Consider the following 21,233-nt stretch of genomic DNA (forward strand, 5'->3'; position numbering starts at 1 on the left):
AGGGGGCTACAGTGGCGAAGTGATCTTTGGGCTCCGGTGATCCCTGATCGAGCTTGGGTAGTTGGGCAGCTCCGCATGGACTAGAGGAAACTACTGGTGGCGTTGGTTGGGCGAAAGGGTGGCTGGCTGCGACGTATCGCACCGGAGTTTGGCGGCGGCCGAACTGGCCGGAGTTGGTGAAGACGGTCCTCTCCGGTCAATCTACTGCTAGGGGAGCTCTACGAGGAGGGTCTGATGTCGCCTGAGTGCTCGGAGGGGCTCGGGGTCCCCTTTTATAGCGTGACAAGGCTGGCTCCGCGGTGGCAGAAGATAAGATCGTCGGCGACAGCCGTTTCTGTAGCTGCAGGGCGTCGTGGCGGCGACGAACGCGTTCCGACGAGCTTTGGGATAAGATCGAGCTATTCCCAGGGGCAGCTGGCGCGCTGGTGTGGTTTGGGCGGTGCCGAACATGGCAGAGGCCGCTGCCGACGCCGGCGTGCCGCCAAGGGCGCTGCCAGCGGCGCTGCAGGGCGCCAGAGATGCCGTGGAGCAGGGAGCGGGCTAGTGCGCGGTTCAGCGATGCAGTAGGGGCCAGGGACGGGTCGCGTCGAGTGCGGCAGTGCGGCGTGTCGGCTCAGTGCGCGCGCGTGCAAAACGTGCGCTCTAGGCGCGCCCAGAGCACGCACGGCAGGTGTTCGACGCAATGCCAGCGCGCTCTTGAGAGCTTGGGTGAGGCTGGCAAAGAACAGAACAAGGGTAGGGGTGGCTAGGAGCTCAGTGGACAAGGTTGTTGGGTCATTGGAGCAAGATCACAGTGCAAACAAAGAACTCATGCCAAAACAGACTGTGCACACCAGGTGTTCGACAGAATGCCAAAAGCACTTAGGCAACTCATGGAGTGGCCAAAGTCTCCAGATCAGGGTCTCTTTAGATGCAGGAGATGGTGGTAAGATCACTTGGGCAAAACAAGAAACTTGTTAGTGCAAGTTTTGCAAAACTCCAGTTTTGGACAGAAAGAAAAAGGGTTTAAAGCATGCACTTAAAAACCTCTAATGAGTCCACTCTCCTGGACTTAAGGGTTTTGAAGGGAGGGCTACAAGTAGGAAAAAGCTCAGGGTTACTAGAGGAAGGAAAAATATGGTTGCAGTACAAATCACCAAATTGGGCCAGAATGCAAAAGAGGTTGATCCACTCAAATTTTTCAAAGAACATCACTGGGTTTTTGCTTGAAGATGAATTGTATGCATCGACTGACATCTCCAAACACTTGGATGAATTTTTAAAGAAATATTTAAATGGGTTGTAGTGCAAAAGTGCCTACTGGACCAGATTGGAAAAGTTGGTGTAGAGCTCAAAATCCCCAATGGCCAAAAGGTATTTTTGCATAAAAGTGATGTGGGAACATCACATGTCATCCCCAAATTTTGGTGGAAATTTTAAATGCATTTGTCAAGTGGTTGCAGTGCAAAACAGGCTCCAAATGCAAAAGAAATCATTTTAAAAGAATAAAACTCTGAGAAAATAAATCTTGCAACATTTGAATCCACTGATAAATAATTGTTTCATCATAGAGAGTATTCAAGTTCAACATCCACTCTTTGAGATTTTTTCTACTTGAAGTAAAAATCCATAATAACAAAAGGGTAAATCTTGACAAATGGAAAAGTTTTATTTCCTGGCAACATTTTAATAGATAAAACAAGGCCAAAATTTTGGGGTGTCACATCATACGGATAGTATAAACTAGTTAGTTAGTTGCACTACTTTCCCGTGAATTTCATTCACTCGGTTATTCACAAATGACTATTAGTGGAAGCTCCATGCCAAAATTCCATTCAGTGAAACAAAGAAGGCGATTGTTTAAAAATATTTGTTGCACGCCCAATTGTTATAAGCCCGAAGGTTGCAGAACACCAACCATCGGTTGGTTGCAAAACCAAAGAAAGAGACTCAATTAGTGCAAAAGAAATTCAAATATATTGTAAAAATATCCAAACTTTTGTGACTTATTAATATCATTATTATTTTCTATGTGAGGTGTATATAAACCCACGAACTAAAGGGTATTTCCCACCAGGGCATGCTCTACCATATTTGATGATTTACAGGTAACATACTTATATTTATACCCAATAAAAGAGAATTCAAAATTCATTTGAATTCTATGGGCGGTAAAATACCGAGATTTCTGAGTTTTTCCAAAAACCGATTCTTTCGGTGCCTCCCAAAAAAACACCTGGTATGGAGAAGGGTGTGAAAGGTAGCTGCTGGAATTACAAAGCCCTTTGAGTAACACCAAATAGAAAATTACAAGAAAAATTGGATACAAGGTTAATCACAAGTGAGTTACATTTGTAACAATTCAATCTATCTTTATGTCATTCTGACGTACATCACTCTTGATATAGATAGTCTCAACTAGTTACTTACACTACTTCACTGTGCTTGTCATTCACTCGGATCTTCACGCATGTATCCACCTCGACTATTAATGGAAGCTCCATGCCAAAAGTTCATTCACTAAAACATAGACATATATTTCACTATTTATACACAAAAACATTGAATTCTTCGGGCGGTAAAACTCGATGATTTTTGAGTTGTTCCTAGAATCGGTTCTTTCAACGCCTCTTGGAAAGAAACACCAGTATTAAGAAAAAAGAGAACCCAAAGCGATGTGGATGGAGATGGTGAAATTAAAAAGCGCTTTGAGTACCACGAAATTACAAATTGCCAGTGAATATACAAAGGGAAACTCTAGTGCATTACATCTGTAATAATTTAATCCGGTGGTGTATTACTTTGATGTTGCCGAGCTACACCTTAATCTTGGTGGATTCCATCCCATATATAATATAAGAAATCTGGAAACCTATGTCGCTCATACGGATAGTATAAACTAGTTAGTTAGTTGCACTACTTTCCCGTGAATTTCATTCACTCGGTTATTCACAAATGACTATTAGTGGAAGCTCCATGCCAAAATTCCATTCAGCCAAACAAAGAAGGCGGCTGTTTAAAAATATTTGTTGCACGCCCAATTGTTATAGGCCCGAATGTTGCAGAACACCAACCATCTGTTGGTTGCAAATCCAAAGAAAGAGACTCAATTAGTGCAAAAGAAATTCAAATATATTGTTAAAAAAATCCTAACTTTTGTGACTTATTAATATCATTATTATTTTCTATGTGAGGTGTATATACACCCACGAACTAAAGGGTATTTCCCACCAGGGCATGCTCTACCATATTTGATGATTTACAGGTAACATACTTATATTGATACCCAATAAAATAGAATTCAAATTTCATCTGAATTCTATGGGCGGTAAAATACCGAGATTTCTGAGTTTTTCCAAAAGCGATTCTTTCGGTGCCTCCAAAAAAAACACCTGGTATGGAGAAGGGCGTGGAAGGTAGCTGCTGGAATTACAAAGCCCTTTGAGTAACACCAAATAGAAAATTACAAGAAAAATTGGATACAAGGTTAATCACAAGTGAGTTACATTTGTAATAATTCAATCTATCTTTATGTCATTCTGATGTTACCGAGCTAGACCTTAATCTTGGCGGCTTCCATCCCTATATATAATACAAGTAGGAAACGTACAACACTCTTGATACAGATAGTCTCAACTAGTTACTTACACTACTTCACTGTGCATGTCATTCACTCAGATGTTCACGCATGTATCCACCTTGACTATGAACGGAAGCTCCATGCCAAAAGTTGATTCACTAAACGAAAGAAGAGACGGTTGTTTACAAGTATATGTTGCACGCCCAAATGTTACAAGCCCGAAGGTTGCAGAACATCAACCATCTCTGGGTTACAAAACCGAAGAAATGAGACTGAATTAGCTGTTCCTTGGGGCTTGGGCCCTATATAAAGAACATGGATCAACCAATATATCCTCACAAATGCACAAGCACAAATTGCAGATTTGGAAGCAAGGTGAGTACCTCACAGACATGGCTAACTTGAAGAAGCTATTAGCTATGTTTGCTCTCGTGATGTTCCTGTCACAGTTCCGCGTCCATGGTGTCTCCGTGTCTGTGGGCAGCAGCGCGAACGTTACTACATAGACCAAACATCTTCGCGGCAGGTGCCACATCAGTGGCTTCCTGCATGGAAAATCCGGCGACTGCAACAGGGATCACGGCTCGGTCTGCTGTAAAGACGGTCACCGCTACCCGCAATTCAGGTGCTCACCCACGGTGTCGGCCGATACGCCGGCGATCCTAACTCTAAATAGCTTCGCACGAGGTGGAGACGGTGGCGACAAATCGTTCTGCGACAACCGCTTCCACAAGGACACCAAGCTGGTGGTGGCGCTGTCCACGGGGTGGCTGCGCCTGGACGGCAAGCGCAGGTGCAACAAGATGATTCGCATCAACGGGAACGGGCGTGCCGTGCTGGCCAAGGTCGTCGATGAGTGTGACTCGGTGTACGGCTGCGACGCCGAGCACAACTTCGAGCCACCGTGCCCATACAACGACGTAGACACGTCGCCGGCCGTGTGGAAGGCGCTGGGGCTCAAGGAGGAGATTCGAGTGTTCAAGATCACTTGGTCTGATGTGTGAGCTATGCCATGAAGACCTTGCATTAAGCTATGTACACGCAGACATGCGGAAACGTAGATGTGTGCGTTGTCCTCTTGGTGGTGGAGTTGCTGCTAATTAAAATAAGCCACGACTCGCTTGTATTTTATATTTTCACAACTTTATATATTTGTCCTGTCTCGGTGCTATATTTATGATTCACATGTATATGATATTTTTCTTGCTTTATGTATTTACCTTGTTTCCGTGCTATATGTATTATTTACGTTTATTTAATATTTTTTGAGATTTATGTATTTGCCCAGTTTGGGTACAATATGAAATGAAATTGGCAAATACATCAATTTTTAGTTCAACAAGACCTTGCATATATGACTGAATACACACACACAAACTACCATATGTGATGTTATTCTGGTCATAGACATATATTTCACTATTTATACACAAAAAAAATTGAATTATTCGGGCGGTAAAACTCGATGACTTTTGAGTTGTTCCTAGAATCGGTTCTTTCAGTGCCTCCTGGAAAGAAACACCAGTATTAAGAAAAGAGAGAACCCTAAACGATGTGGATGGAGATGGTGAAATTAAAAAGCGCTTTGAGTACCACGAAACAACAAATTGCCAGTGAATATACAAAGGGAAACTCTAGTGCGTTACATCTGTAATAATTTAATCCGGTGGTGTATTACTTTGATGTTGCCGAGCTACACCTTAATCTTGGTGGATTCCATCCCATATATAATATAAGAAATTTGAAAACGTATGTCACTCATACGGATAGTATAAACTAGTTAGTTAGTTGCACTACTTTCCCGTGAATTTCATTCACCCGGTTATTCACAAATAACTATTAGTGGAAGCTGCATGCCAAAATTCCATTCAGTGAAACAAAGAAGGCGGCCGATTAAAAATATTTGTTGCACGCCCAATTGTTATAAGCCCGAAGGTTGCAGAACAGCAACCATCTGTTGGTTGCAAAACCAAAGAAAGAGACTCAATTAGTGCAAAAGAATGTCAAATTTAATGTAAAAAAATTCCAAACTTTTGTGACTTATTAATATCATTATTATTTTCTATCTGAGGTGTATATACACCCACGAACTAAAGCGTATTTCCCACCAAGGCATGCTCTACCATATTTTATGATTTACAGGTTACATACTTATATTTATACCCAATAAAATAGAATACAAAATTCATTTGAATTATATGGGCGGTAAAATACCGAGATTTCTGAGTTTTTCCAAAAACTGATTCTTTCGGTGCCTCCCAAAAAACACCTGGTATGGAGAAGGGCGTGGAAGGTAGCTGCTGGAATTACAAAGCGCTTTGAGTGACACCAAATAGAAAATTACAAGAAAAATTAGATACAAGGTTAATCACAAGTGAGTTACATTTGTAACAATTCAGTCTATCTTTATATTATTCTGATGTTACCGAGCTAGACCTTAATCTTGGCGGCTTCCATCCCCCAGATATAATACAAGTAGGAAACGTACATCACTCTTGATACAGATAGTCTCAACTAGTTACTTACACTACTTCACTGTGCATGTAATTCACTCGGATGTTCATGCATGTCTCCACCTCGACTATTAATGGAAGCTCCATGCCAAAAGTTCATTCAACAAAATAAAGAAGAGACGGTTGTTTAAAAGTATATGTTGCACGCCCAAATGTTACAGGCCCGAAGGTTGCAGACCATCAACCATCTCTTGGTTACAAAACCGAAGAACGAGACTGAATTAGATAACCCAGTTGTTGTTCCTTTGGGCTTGGGCCCTATATAAAGAACATGGATCAACCAATATATCCTCACAAACGCACAAGCACAAATGGCAGATTTGCAAGCAACGTGAGTACCTTACAGACATGGCTAACTTGAAGAAGCTATTAGCTATGTTTGCTCTCGTGATGCTCCTGTCACAGCTTCGGTCCATGGTGTCTCCGTGTCTGTGGGCAGCAGCGTGAACGTTACTACAGAGACCAAACATCTTCGCGGCAGGTGCCACATCAGTGGCTTCCTGCATGGCATATCCGGCGACTACAACAGGGATCACGGCTCGGTCTGCTGTAAAGACGGTCACCGCTACCCGCAATTCAGGTGCTCGCCCCCGGTGTCGGCCGATACGCCGGCGATCCTAACTCTGAACAGCTTCGCACGAGGTGGAGACGGCGGCGGCAAATCGTTCTGCGACAACCTTTTCCACAAGGACACCGAGCTGGTGGTGGCGCTGTCCATGGGGTGGCTGCGCCTGGACGGCAAGCGCAGGTGCAACAAGATGATCCGCATCAACGGGAACGGGCGTGCCGTGCTAGCCAAGGTCGTCGATGAGTGTGACTCGGTGTAAGGCTGCGACGCCGAGCACAACTTCGAGCCAACGTGCCCATACAACGACGTAGACGCGTCACCGGCCGTGTGGAAGGCGCTGGGGCTCAAGGAGGAGATTGGAGTGTTCAAGATCACTTGGTCTGATGTGTGCACTACTAGGAAAAGGCCTACTAGTGGCGCACCAGTTTTGCCTACTAATGGCGCACTACTGGTGCGCCACTAGTACCACGCCACTAGTATTAAATACTAATGGCGCACCACTGGTGCCCCATTAATATCTGGTATACTAATGGCGCATCACGCCGTGCGCCATTAGTATAGACCAACATGCGCCATTAGTGTGCCTCCTAGGTGGTGATATTTACACAGGTGCTTTGCCATACTAATGGCGCACTGTGGGGTGATGCACCATTAGTATCATTTGGTATACTAATGTCGCACGTTGGGGTGATGCGCCATTAGTATGAATATTAGGGATTATTTTTTTCTTTTCTGATATTTGCACAGGTAACAAAATATATTATTGGACAGAATATAGACAGCACCACACGGCAACAGTAGATTCATCGAATACAATAGAAGAGTAGTCTCCGAATACAATTCATCATATTAGTCTCCGAATTCAAAAGACCGAACAAAGATAGAACATTACAAGTCTCGAGACCGCGAGTAGCGAGTTTGTCTTCACATTACAAGTCGATATCGATCATCTAAACTACCATCACATAGAAGAGAGTTGCGGTCATCACGATGAGCATCATCGCGATGAAACTGGTCTTCATCCGGTTCCTCCAACGCTCCCTCCTCTCTCCCGCTAGATAGCGCACGTATCTAGATTCCGCCTCCGCCCTAGTGGTGTACCCTTTGTAACTGTTACCGCTGAAACGGTGAACCTGTCTCCGACACTCCTCCCAGTCATCGTAGACTCCGGGAACCTTACCCTTGTACACAACATACGACGGCATCTCTATGCACTAGCCAAACAACAGACAATACATAAGCAATATATAAGTACACAACAAAAGGATCGGAAGAGAAAAGCAAGACATTAATAGCACGATTCATGGTCCTACTAATAAATAGCATCGATTACATCTAAGTTGAACGATTGTCCAAACCAAAGAGACATACAAGTTCATTAAAGTTTAATTACAACATGAGCTAATCGATGTTTCAGAACTACACATAGCATCACTACTTTCGACTCAACTCATGGGACCGGAGCGTGGATGAAGCCGCCGTCTGTCGTGATGGTCATGAAGTCGCGGGCGTTGTCAGCCTGCATTTGTAGCGTTGTGTCTATCTCACTGTTGGACGGTTGATATTTGAGGTAGAACTGCCCCGAGGTACGAAGGACATCTTGATGGATGATTTCTGCAAACTCCGACTGGATGCGAAAGAATTCTTGTCGGATGTCCGCGTCCTGGATTGCCGCCAAGCTTGCAGCCCAATCTTTGAGATTATTTGGTAGTAGAAGGTGATTATGGTCCCGTACGATCGCCCGCATGTGATGGAGGGCGTAGTAGGCATCCTTCTGACCGCCAGGCGGCTGCTTGACGCAGGGGAACGTTGTATTGTGGGTGAACACGTGCCTGCCGTACCTACGAGCTGGCCTCTTAAAGGTGCCTCCAGATGCGGCGTAGCCGGGGAGAGCATCATCAAGAACTTTCTTGATATTTGTGTAGTCTATCTTGGAGTCACGGTCTGGGTCGTAATACGTGGCCATCGAATATTTCGGGCTTAAGAGGATGAGTGTGCAATGTGTGTCACTGCACAGAACACGGAATGTTAGAAAAAAAAGAACGATCGAAATCTAAGAAATCATATGTTACGGGGCGGTTAGGGGATGACTTACTCGGGAAAGTAAGGCACGAGGAAGTTATCCTTATCTGGGTTTGCCAGAATGACGCCTTCGAGGTGTGAACTCGCGACTTGCCGGTCCCCAGCGCTGCCCAAGATCTTGGCACGCATGTAGAAGGGGTCGACTATCACAATGTCCGGGGTCTTGTCTCTAATGATCCGCATCTCCATACTCAGCGAAAACAGCCGAACGAAGGTGTAGTGCAGCGGATGAAGGTTAAACATAGCAAAGATGCCATCAAACCGTAGGACGATCGTACCCCCGACGACGCTATCCACAAAGCCCTTGCCCTCTGGCACCTTGGCCACGAAAACCGGGTATGCCACATCATTCTCTCTGAGACGCCGCTTCTCCAAAGAAAGAACACTGTCATGCAGACTCCGCATAGCACCGGTTGCAGCATTGGGCATATTTGTCGGGTAGCATCCCCCTACCCGCCACATGCACCCTCCTCGAGATATCCTTAGGTGAAGGTGGCCCGTCCTGAGCACGGATCATACTCGGTGCCGGCTGCCTCGCACCGGCGCCCTTGTTAGTCTTTCGTTTCCATCCCTTCTTCTTGATCTGCTGTAATGGGATCGAGTTCTGCTCACAGACCGCCTTCTTGAGCGTGTTGGGGCTAATAATATTTCGCACCTTAGCTATCTGAGGCTCGGTGAAGGCGGCAGCTGGAGGCGTCTCCTGAGAACTGAACGCCAGACGACGCCTGTTGCAATTGGGTTTCTCCGCCGTACCAGCTAGATTGCGGTCGTCTTTTTCAGGGTTGGGTTCTTGAGAAGGAGGCCCACAGAACTCGTCACCGTACCCATGTTCGGAAAAGTACTTATCGACGTTGGAAAATGTACCATCGTCGTTGTCGTCGTCGTCCGGATCCTGTGCCATATGCATGTCCGGATCCTATGCCATAGGGATGTCCGGCATGTCCGGTAGCGTTGCGGCGTTCTTGCCATGGCTTGGCGCTGGCACGACTGGCGGTCTTGTCTGTGGGGTGGTGTCCCCCGCCCCCAAATGAATCTGGCTCTTTGGCCAAAGCAGGGGCCAGCTTACGCAGGCGTTGAGGGTCATCACATCATCTTCGTCGGCCCCAGCGGGTCGAATCGGAGGTAACAACTCGTCGCAGCTTGGCAGCACCCGAACCAGTTCAACCCTATACAAGGTGGGTGGCATCGGATTACCGTGGAACACGCGGTTGCCCGGTTGAACGATTTTGCCCTTGGCGACATCGACCAACTCGCCGCCCACGAAGTGCAGGAGAGTGCAAGGAACGTCGGTGGTGCCCTGCGAAAACATGTAGGGCGTCAGGGATGCCCAGTCAAAGGCAAGGAGATGAAGTCATCGGCCGAGAGGCTTAGTTACCGTGATGCCGTCGAGCTCGGCTAATGTCGAGGCACCGCCAACGGCGGGCGTGCAACTGACGGAGGGGCCGCTTGCTGGCGAGGTGCCGGCCGGCGTACACCCGGGTGCATTAAGGTCCAATGCCCGTGTCGGCGCCGGAGACACGAATACCGCCTCCGCCGAAGACACCAATGGCGCCGTCTGCGCGTTGTGCGAGTTGCTGGCCGTGAAGCTGGGAACCGGGGGAGGCCCCTGTTGGCCGCCCGCAATCCACGTCGTCAGCCCCTGAATCAAGGTAGGCACCATGGCGGTGAGCGTCGTTCCCAGTTGTTGTTGCACTTGCTCTTGGACAATCTCTGGAATCCGTGCCACTTGTGCCTTGAGTTCTTGAACCTTGCGCGATTGGCTTTCCGAGCTGGTCTTTTTCTCCTTTCGCCCACCAGCGGTATAGTATGACGACCATTTTGTGGACAAGCCTTTGCCGGCCACACGACCAGCTGACGACGGCTTACTGAGCTTATCCTTGTTTTTCATTACGTTCAACGCCTTATTTAAAGGGGTGTCAAAAGGGGAGCTTTGAGACGACCCCGCGCTACTGCTTTCAGCCTCCTACAGAAGGAATGTGAACCATTTAGAAATTTGGCTTCATTAATTAGAATGCAACCATATGGAGCTAATTACACGGGGGTGTATTCCTTACCAGAACAAGCTCAAGTGCCCTGGTCTTCGGATCCGTGGTAAGCTCCTTTGTTACCGGGTCCTCCTTGTACCGGGCCCTGACAAAGTTCCTGGTCTGCTTGTCAAGGAATTTCTCGAAGCGGGGCGGTAGGCCTTGCTCGGCACGCTCCGCGTCCTCCTTGTCCCATATAGGCTCCGCCACTCTGTAACCGCCGGGACCGAGTTGGTGGACCCCTAAGTTCAACTGCCACATTTCTTTCCCCCACTGACTTGATTCGGAGGTTGCGCTGCTCTCGCACTTGATCTTGAACTCCTTGTAGTCATCTTCGCTGATCAAAGGATATTTCGCCTTGATCTTCTCATAACTATCACCTTTTTCAATCATTGCCTTCACCGTGCTTCTCCAAGTAGACAGGGCCGTGCTCATCCTCGTGAGGGCGGCACTGTTCACTTTATTCCCTGAGAGGCGTGTGTTTGCAAAGTCAGCGGGGAACTTGTATCGTTCGTGCAGCTTCGTGAAGAGGAGGCTGCGCAAATTCCCTCGGTCCTTATGCCTTAGGTTCTCGGTGTTGATCGAGACGGTGCTCTGGAGAATGCACCCGAGCTGAACCGAGTACCCCTTGACTACTTGTTTGGGCGCCGTTGGATGCCCGTCGAGTTCACTTCAGTAAATTCCTCCTTGACGGTGCCGAGCATGCTCGGGCGCCGGTCCTTCCGTTGCCTCTTCGGTTGGCTGCCATCTGTGCGTGCGCCGCCATCATCAGTGGTGGCATCCTCGGCGGCACCATCTGTGGTGTCATCCCCGAAGCCACTAGGGGTTGTGTAGTCAGGATCGGTGTCTTCCGCGGCGTCCTCATAGCGGTGAGGTTCTTCCTCCAGCTCCTGGGACAGCTCCCAGAATTGCTTGCCGCCCGAACCACCGGCCTCATCGTTGTGGGCCATGTTTCGCTCTAAATAGGAAAAAAGTTTGGTCAAAAAGTTGGTTATTGTCAAGGAACAAGATCATGGTCTCATCATTTAGGGTTTGTCGACACCGAGGCATCATAAAAGCTAAGCTTTTATCATTTAGGGTTTGTCGACGCCGAGGCACCCTAAAAGCCTAAGCGTACATCATTTAGGTTCTCATCGACACCGAGGCACCCTAAAAGCTAAGCTGGGAAGGAGAATTCTAAGTTGGGCCTAATCACTTGGCTCTATTGCCACCTATGGTTTAATGCAGCAAGAATAAAGGGGCAGTTGATCCTAATTAATTAAGTACTAAGACCCCGGCCCATGCATTAGTCACAAGTACCCCATATGTCCTATTTTTAGCAAAGTCATGCTAAAATTCACGGAAAATTTCAGCATGACCTTTGCTGAAAATAGGACATATGGAGTACCCGAATTTGCCGAAACGGAAGTTAATCAACATTCTAGCAAACTCAAGGGCCTCTCGGGGTACCTGCAAAATCATCACGACACGATGGTCGGAGACAAAACCCAGCAAACTAGCAAAGTTACTGACGTGTTTACAGAAATTGTTTTCGGTAAAAGATGATCATCATCTTTACAAGTCTTTCTCAATGGGATCACAAGTAATTCAGAGGCATCACAAGTAATTCAGAGCATCACAAGGCATTAGTAGTTCAGTACATGAACAAGTTTTACAAAGCACATCAATATGTACTGTATTTCATTGTGGAGTGATATACAGTATGTTACAGCAAAGAAACAGCTTAATCCATGCCTCAGCTTATCAACAGTCATTACTTGTCAAATACAGAAGAAGGAACAATTTATTTGTGACATAGTTCCAAATGATGACAGAATAAAGCAACACCCTGCACTAGCCTAAAAACAAGTGAAGTTTCACCCATATAAGAACAAGTGAATTCTAGTCACATTGACACTCCTGGTTTTCTACAAACACCAAGTACTAGGGCACACAAAAGTTCTGAAATTTGTGTGCCTAACTGAATTAACTGAATTTTCAGTAACCGAATAAACTGAATTTTCAAAACTGCAAGAAGCCATTTAAAAAAATCCTCTCATCTCATATGAGGAGTGTTAATCCTAAGACTAATAGTTTGTTGTGCAGTACAGCTACAGTGATGCCCTGTCCATTTGTCCCTCCCCAAATAGATACTATAGTAGCACTGTTGATGCCCTGTTCTTGCTGAACTTTATGACAGTATATACAACAACTTATCCTCTTAAGCCAAAACAACTTTGTAAAAGCCAGATGCAACTTGTTGAGCTAATTTTGTGCAGAACTCCTTGAGGAACTAACAGCAAGGAGTGGCTAGAACTACAAACAGTGGCTAGAACTGCAGATTTACAAATTAAAGGACACAAACTCAAGCAAGCTTCCTGAACAATACCCTGACAGAAAACATAGGACAAGCAATGAATTTCTATAACTAGCAGAGATCATGTGCAGCTGCAGTGACTATCATTTGTATTCTTGTTGCTATAACTTGCCAAGTTTATGTCTAGGAAAGGAGTATGTAAGTTTGTATTCTCTTCTCTTCTCTGAATGCACTCCTCTCTCCACAAATTCAGAATCAACACAAATCCATATTGATATGCTGCTGCGTCTGGCTGTCAAAATCCGCCATCACCAAGTCTACAGAGACTGGCGTTGAACCTCAGCGAGCTCATTTTTATCCCATGACCAAGAGGCCAAATAAATAGACGCTTAGCCAAGCTCCCAAACATATGCTTATTTTCTCAAGAGAAAGACAAAACACTGCGGCATTCAAATTCAAAATAAACAAATAAATGTACATATGCTGCAAATTATATGTTTGCCTCAAAAAAACTGTAACACGCTCTTCAGCTAAATAAAACAAGAAACTTATATGGACCATAAAAACACGCACCTAGCAAAATTAAAAGGTTGGCTATGTATGATGAACATGATGAAACAAAATTAGGAGGTTGAGTATGTATGATGAACATGATGAAACAAAATCAATGGTCCTAGGTTGTGCTAAGCTACCACCACAAACTAAACAACGCCAGAACAAAACATAAAAGACAGTATCCATCCCCTCCACTACTTCTGTAATTACACCTCAGTGACAAACTACCCTCACCCGGCAAGAAAGCTCGTCCTAAATGGGCAGAAGAGGTAAATTATCTCTAGTTCCAATCTGCACCAAAGTAGGAACCCAATCTAACAATCATCAGTTACAAAAAGGGCAACAATGTATAGGTAGCACAGCCTGCACATGTCAAATCTTGTTGCTAAATCTTCCTAAAACTTGCCAAGTTTATTGCTTACTAAGGTAGTGAACTGATCAGAACTTCAGAACAGTGAGCTTTACATACTAATTTCAGAGGGATTTGAACCTAATTTGACCTAAATTCGAGAGGGATTTGACCTAAACCTAGCAATAGAGAGAAGAAGAGCGCATGGCCGGGAGGGAGGAGAGGAGGAAGAGAGGCAGAGGGAGGAGGGCAATGAAGATTACCTGACCACGATGAGGTGGTGGCCGGAGCGGAGACGATGGAGGGCGGAGACGGCGAGCTTGGGGGAGGCGGGGATAGACGGCGGGGAGGTCGCGAGGTGCTCGGGCCTCCTCTCCTGGTGGACGTGGGGGCGTCGTCGGGGACGAAGACGTCGACGCTGTGGATGTTGCCGCCGCGGGAGGCGATGCAGTCGGAGATCCGGGACGGTGAACTACGCATGGAGGCCAGGGGAGTCAGTGAGGGGGAGGGGGGCTTACGGGCGGAGGAGGACGGGCGGAGGAGGAGGGGGCTTACGGGCGGCGGCGTAGTAGGGGCGGCGGCGCAGTAGGGGCGGTGGCGCAGTGGGTTGGGTAGTGGGTCGGAGAGATGTGAGATTGGGAGAGAAGGACGAACGCGAGATGGACAACACACACAAGGGGGAAGGTTAGTAATGGCGCACCATCTAGGGGTGCGCCATTAGTAACTTTTTTTCTGATAGCAATGGCGCACCCCCCTCTGGTGCGCCATTAGTAACTTTTTTTCCTGATAGCAATGGCGCACCCTCCTGTGGTGCGCCATTAGTAACCTTTTTTTTCATTATTTTTTGTTGCATCTAATAATTTGTTTTTTATCAAATTTATTATTTTCATGAGGACTAGAACAGAAGATATCATCAAATTTGTTTTTTTTTGAAAATATCATCAAATTTGTTTTTTATTTTTAATTGAAGATATCATCAAATTTGTTATTTGAAAATATCATCAAATTTGTTATTTAAAAATATCATCAATATTTTTTTTGGATTTTTAGTTGCATTCCTTTGTGAATTGGTAAAACATTTATGAATATTAAAAAATATCATCAAAATTTCAAAAAATATTAATGAATTCTAAAAGTGCCCATGAAATTTAAAAATATTCTTGAGTTCAAAAAATATTAACAAATTCAGACTACGATTACAATCGAGAAATTAAGGCTACAATTTAAATACAATCGATCTTAGCTAGCTATCTGTTCGCAATCTTCTTGCCCTTATTTTTCGTAAATGGAGTTCTTCTCTTCAACGGACGTCCTTTAGGTAGGGTGGTCCTGCTTCTTCTTGTGGTGTATGCTGATACTTCATCGTCGTCGTCATGTTCCATCTTCGGGTCGCCGTACTTGTCGAAGTCTTGCTCATTGGCGACTCCATCCATTCCGATGATCTTACTTTTGCCTCTCCTCACGACAACACGACTGGGCTTTGACGGGTCGGTAATGAAGAAGCATTGGTCCACTTGGGAAGCCAGTACCCATGGCTCATTTTTCGCGGTGACGTTCGCGCCTGCGGTCTTGGATTTGGCTTTGGGTATAACCATGGTGGTGAAATACCGGTCTTCTTTTATGACGCTCTTGGCCCATCTGACACGGAACATCGGGACCTTCTCTCCAGCGTAGCTCAGCTCCCAGATCTCCTCGATCCTTCCGTAGTATCTGTCCTTGTCGTTACCGGTGTAGGATTCCATCGTTACGCCGGAGTTCTGATAACCATCGCTCTTCATGTCCTTGTCCTCGGTGTAGAATGTGTAGCCGTTGATATCATACCCCTCATACGTCATCAGGTTGTGCTCGGTGCCATGTGACAAGGCGAATATGAGTTGTTCTTCCGCGGAAGAATCCTCATGTAAAGGGTATGACAGAAGCTTCTGCTTGAACCAACGCGTGAAACATGAGTTGTGCTCTTTGATTATATCTCCGTCCGTCCTCTGTTGGCCTCGGTCATTGTACGTCTTCTCAATAAAGGTTTTGTGCTCTACCACCCAAGAATCGACCACGTCTATGTGTTGTAGCGCGACTAGGTTTGCTCTTTCAAAGTCGGCGAGTCGACCCTCGAAGTCGACATGCATTTCGCGGCGACCCTCACGGTGACCCCATCCAGCGAGCCTGCCGAGGTGCCTGTTGACGGGCAGACCAACGGGGTTCTCGATGCCTAGATAATTCGTGCAGTAGGAGATGCACTCTTTGGTCAGAAAGCCCCTGGCTATGCTTCCCTCTGGACGTGACATGTTGCGAACGTATCCTTTGATGACACCATTCATCCTTTCGAACGGCATCATGCTGTGCAGGAACATCGGCCCGAGTTGGATGATATCCTCCACGATATGGACCAGCAGATGCACCATAACGTCGAAGAATGCGGGCGGGAAGTACATCTCAAGCTCGCATAGTATCACCACGATCTCTTCCTGTAGCCTTCTAAGTTGCCTCACGCCAACCGACTTCCGAGAGATGACGTCGAAAAAGTTGCATAGGCCAAATAGCATTCCACGGACGTGCGCGTCCATGATCCCACGGATTGCAACTGGAAGTATCTGCGTCATCAGCACGTGACAGTCGTGAGACTTCATCCCGCTGAACTTCTGCTTCGCTGAGTCTAGGTATCTGCTTATCTTCCCCGCGTAACCGTAAGGAAGTTTTACTCCTACGAGGCAGGTGAAAAACTGATCGATCTCCTCCTGACTTAGAGTGAAGCACGCGGGAGGGAAGTCATTTCCGGTCTTCTTGGCCTTTTTGCCTTTGCGACGACTTTCCGTGTCCTGCTTCGCCTCATCATCATCATTAGCGTGAAGCTCCTCCCTGATGCCCATTGAGTTCAAGTCTGCCCTTGCTTTCGGCCCATCTTTGGTCCTCTCTGGCATGTTGAGCAGGGTACCAAGTAGACTCTCGCACACGTTCTTCGTGATATGCATGACATCAAGGCTGTGAGGCACACGGTGGATCTTCCAGTACGGCAAGTCCCAGAAAACAGACCTTGTTCTCCATACCTTCAGCAGCGGCTCTGGCTCCTTTCGCTTCTTTCCCGGCTCTGGCGCCTTTTGCTTCTTTCCCGGCAGTGGGCAATCTTTCCAATTTTTCAACAGCTCGTCTATTTCCTCGCCGCTCCTCGTACGCGGGCGTCTTCGGGGTTCGGTTTCACCATCGAACAGATCCTTGCGTTTCCTCCACGGGTCATCGTCGCGAAGCGACCTTTGATGTCCCATGAACACGGTTTTCGAAGACCCGGGATCTCTATCTAGCTGGCGATACGTTGTGTCATCCATGCACCTGACGCATCCAGAAAATCCGTGGACCACCTGCCCGCGAGATATCTGGAAACGAGATAGTCGTGCACCGTCGTGAGCAGTGCGGCTCTCATAGGGAAATATTCTTTCTCTGCGGCGTCCCACGTATTGGCTGGCGTTTTCCACAGCGTGTCTAGCTCCTCTTTCAGCAGCCCCAGATACAGATTGATGTCGTTCCCTAGTTGTTTCGGCCCTTCAATTAGCATACTCATGTGAATGTACTTCCTCTTCATGCACAACCAGGGGGAAGGTTCTACATCCACACAAACACAGGCCAGGTGCTATGTGTCCTTCTCTGGCTGCCAAACGGATTGACTCCATCGGTGCTCGCGCCCAACACGATGTTCCTTGGATCCTTCCCAAATTCTGGGTGTTCGAAGTTCAACGCTTGCCACTAGCTCCCATCCTTAGGGTGACTCAGCATCTTGTCTTTTTTATTTATCTCCGGATCATTTGCGTCATCTTCTCGCTTCTTCTCCTCCCTATCCGCGTGCCAACGCAGGAGCTTTGCTACCTTAGGGTCCGCGAAATACCGCTGCAGACGAGGAGTGATCGGAAAGTACCACACCACTTTTCGAGGAGCTTTCTTCCTCTTCTTGTATCGAGTGACGCCGCACACCGGACATATGGTAGACTCCGCGTGCTCGTCCCGATAAATGATGCAATTGTTCATGCACACATCGTATTTCACGTGCGGTAAATCCAGAGGACACACGATTTTCTTCGCCTCCTCGAAACTGGTCGGGCACTTGTTCCCCTTGGGAAGACGTTCGTGCGAGAATGACATGTTCTAGTCGAAGCATGCGTCAGTCATTTTGTGTTTTACCTTCATCTCCAGAGCCATGAGCGTTACTTTCAGGCGGGTATCCTCGGGCCTGCATCCTTCATACAATGGAGTAACCGCGTCTATCTCCAGTTGATCCAGCTTGGCTTTCTCTCGGGCGGCAGCTCTTGCGTTATCCGTCTGCTTGAGAAGCAGCTCTTGAATATGAGGGTCCTGCACCCAGCCCATCGATGGTCCATCGTCGTCTGCTCCGCCGCCATCTTCATCTTCATGATCATGCCCTTCGTCTGCTCCGGCATCTTCCTCATCATCATGTCCGGCATCTTCTACATGATTACTGTGTACAGCATCACCGTCGTGATCATGTCCTGGAGATTCTTCGTCTTCTCGCCCGCCCGAGCCGCGGTGGTTGTCTTGCTGCCCTTCCTCATTTCTTGCCCGGCCCCCATGGACGACTTCATAGTCATCTTCATCACCTTGCCACCGATAGCCATCCATGAAACCACGCAAGAGCAGGTGGTCCCGCACCTGCCCGGAATCCGGGTCCGCAATAAGGCTGTTCAGCTTGCATCTTCGACACGGACATCTTATCTCCGTCTCATTCTTTTGAAGCATCTCGGCCTTCGCGGAGCTCAAAAACCTATTCATGATGCCTTCGGTCATCGTGCGGACCATGGTCGCCTGCGGGGTAGGGCAAAATGATATTTTAGAACCAAGAAAAAATTTGGCATGACTTTCCCTGAAAATAGGACCAAAAAGAATGCATAGTACCAAAATTCTCGCCGAAACGGAAATGAATCAACATTCCGGCAAAATATTGGCAACTATCGCATTTCAAATACCGGTACCTGCAAACACAAACATATATGCAACACCACAAACATACATAGATCTAGCTAGGCCATAAAAAGTGCATGTGCACGTTGTTGGAGGGAGAACAACATAAAGATAGCTTTCCCCTTACTTACCTATCAAAAAAAGGTAATTTAACCACTTAATTTGGATGAATTTATGGTGCAAATGAGGTGAGGAGGAGGAGGCAGCCGAGACAAGCTTGGAGGAGGAGGTGGAGAGAATGAAGTGGGGAAAGTGAGTGGATAGGTGTGGCTGTCCAAAATATCTAGCTGGTCCCAGGTTACTAATGGCGCACCACCTACAAATGCGCCATTAGTAACCTTGGTTACTAATGGCGCACCTGCTGGTGGTGCGCCATTAGTAGTTTCGCAAAAAAAAATACACTAATGGCGCACCAGCCTCATAGTGCCCTGGTGCGCCATTAGTATGTTTGGAAAAATAATATTAAAAAAATTGTTACTAGTGGCGCACCAGCACATGGTGCGCCACTGCAATATAGTAGTGGCGCACCACATGTCTGGTGCGCCATTAGTGGCCATTTCATCTATAGCCCTTTTCCTAGTAGTGGTGAGCTATGCCATGAAGACCTTGCATTAAGCTATGTACACGCAGACATGCGGAAGCGTAGATGTGTGTGTTGTTCTCTTGGTGGCGGAGTTACTGCTAATTAAAATAAGCCACCACTCGCTTGTATTTTATATTTTCACAACTTTATGTATTTGTCCTATCTCGGTGCTATATTTACGATTCACATGTATATGATATTTTTCATGATTTATGTATTTACCTTGTTTCCGTGCTATATGTATTATTTACGTGTATTTAATATTTTTTGAGATTTATGGATTTGCCCAATTTGGGTACAATATGAAATGAAATCAGCAAATACATCAATTTTTAGTTCAACAAGACCTTGCATATATGACTGAGTACACACACACACAAACACACACACACACTACCATATGTGATGTTATGCTCGTCATAGACATATATTTCACTATTTATAACAAAAACATGGAATTCTTCGGGCGGTAAAACTCGATGATTTTTGAGTTGTTCCTAGAATCGGTTCTTTCAGTGCCTCCTGGAAAGAAACACCAGTATTAAGAAAAAAAGAACCCTAAACGATGTGGATGGAGATGGTGAAATTAAAAAGCGCTTTGAGTACCACGAAACAACAAATTGCCAATGAATATACAAAGGGAAACTCTAGTGCGTTACATCTGTAATATTTTAATCCGGTGGTGTATTACTTTGATGTTGCCGACCTACACCTTAATCTTGGTGGATTCCATCCCATATATAATATAAGAAATATGGAAATGTATGTCACTCATACGGATAGTATAAACTAGTTAGTTAGTTGCACTACTTTCCCGTGAATTTCATTCACTCAGTTATTCACAAATGACTATTAATGGAAGCTCCATCCCAAAATTCCATTCACTGAAAAAAGAAAGCGGCTGTTTAAAAATATTTGTTGCACGCCCAATTGTTATAAGCCCGAAGGTTGCAGAACACCAACCATCTGTTGGTTGCAAAACCAAAGAAAGAGACTCAATTAGTGCAAAAGAAAGTCAAATTTATTTTTAAAAAATTCCAAACTTTTGTGACTTATTATTATCATTATTATTTTCTATGTGAGGTGTATATACACCCACGAACTAAAGGGTATTTCCCACCAGGGCATGCTCTATCATATTTGATGATTTACAGGTTACATACTTATATTTATACCCAATAAAATAGAATACAAAATTCATTTGAATTCTATGGGCGGTAAAATACCGAGATTTCTGAGTTTTTCCAAAAATGGATTCTTTCGGTGCCTCCCAAAAAACACCTGGTATGGAGAAGGGCGTGGAAGGTAGCTGCTGGAACTACAAAGCGCTTTGAGTAACACCAAATTGAAAATTACAAGAAAAAATAGATACAAGGTTAATCACAAGTGAGTTACATTTGTAACAATTCAATCTATCTTTATGTTATTCAGATGTTACCGAGCTAGACCTTAATCTTGGCGGCTTCCATCCCCCAGATATAATACAAGTAGGAAACGTACATCACTCTTGATACAGATAGTCTCAACAAGTTACTTACACTACTTCACTATGCATGTCATTCACCCGGATGTTCACGCATGTCTCCACCTCGACTATTTATGAAAGCTCCATGCCAAAATTTCGTTCACTAAACTAAAGAAGAGATGGTTGTTTAAATGTATATGTTGCAGACCCAAATGTTACAAGCCCGAAGGTTGCAGAAAATCAACCATCTCTGGGTTACAAAACCGAAGAAACGAGACTG

At 45.9% G+C, this 21,233-nt stretch overlaps 1 protein-coding gene and 1 pseudogene across 1 annotated transcript; both read left to right on the forward strand.

Moving 5' to 3' along the window:
* Positions 1 to 3,951: 3,951 nt before the first annotated feature.
* On the forward strand, positions 3,952 to 4,563 carry LOC109746656 (putative ripening-related protein 4). The gene is made up of 2 exons (XM_020305772.1): positions 3,952 to 4,031; positions 4,086 to 4,563. The coding sequence occupies exons 1-2, from the start codon at positions 3,952 to 3,954 to the stop codon at positions 4,561 to 4,563; spliced, it is 558 nt and encodes a 185-aa protein (XP_020161361.1).
* A 1,857-nt stretch (positions 4,564 to 6,420) lies between these two features.
* LOC109746657 (putative ripening-related protein 4) lies at positions 6,421 to 20,118 on the forward strand (annotated as a pseudogene).
* The last annotated feature ends 1,115 nt before the right edge of the window (positions 20,119 to 21,233 follow it).

Source organism: Aegilops tauschii, chromosome 5 (assembly GCF_002575655.3).
Source record: "Aegilops tauschii subsp. strangulata cultivar AL8/78 chromosome 5, Aet v6.0, whole genome shotgun sequence".
In the NCBI taxonomy this organism is placed as follows: Eukaryota; Viridiplantae; Streptophyta; class Magnoliopsida; order Poales; family Poaceae; genus Aegilops; species Aegilops tauschii.

Bases quoted from the DNA above. Each gene is read 5' to 3' on its own strand.
- LOC109746656 (XM_020305772.1), top strand. From the start codon at position 3,952: ATGGCTAACTTGAAGAAGCTATTAGCTATGTTTGCTCTCGTGATGTTC. The intron at 4,032-4,085 runs GTCTGTGGGCAG...TCTTCGCGGCAG, and splicing joins CGCGTCCATGGTGTCTCCGT to GTGCCACATCAGTGGCTTCC.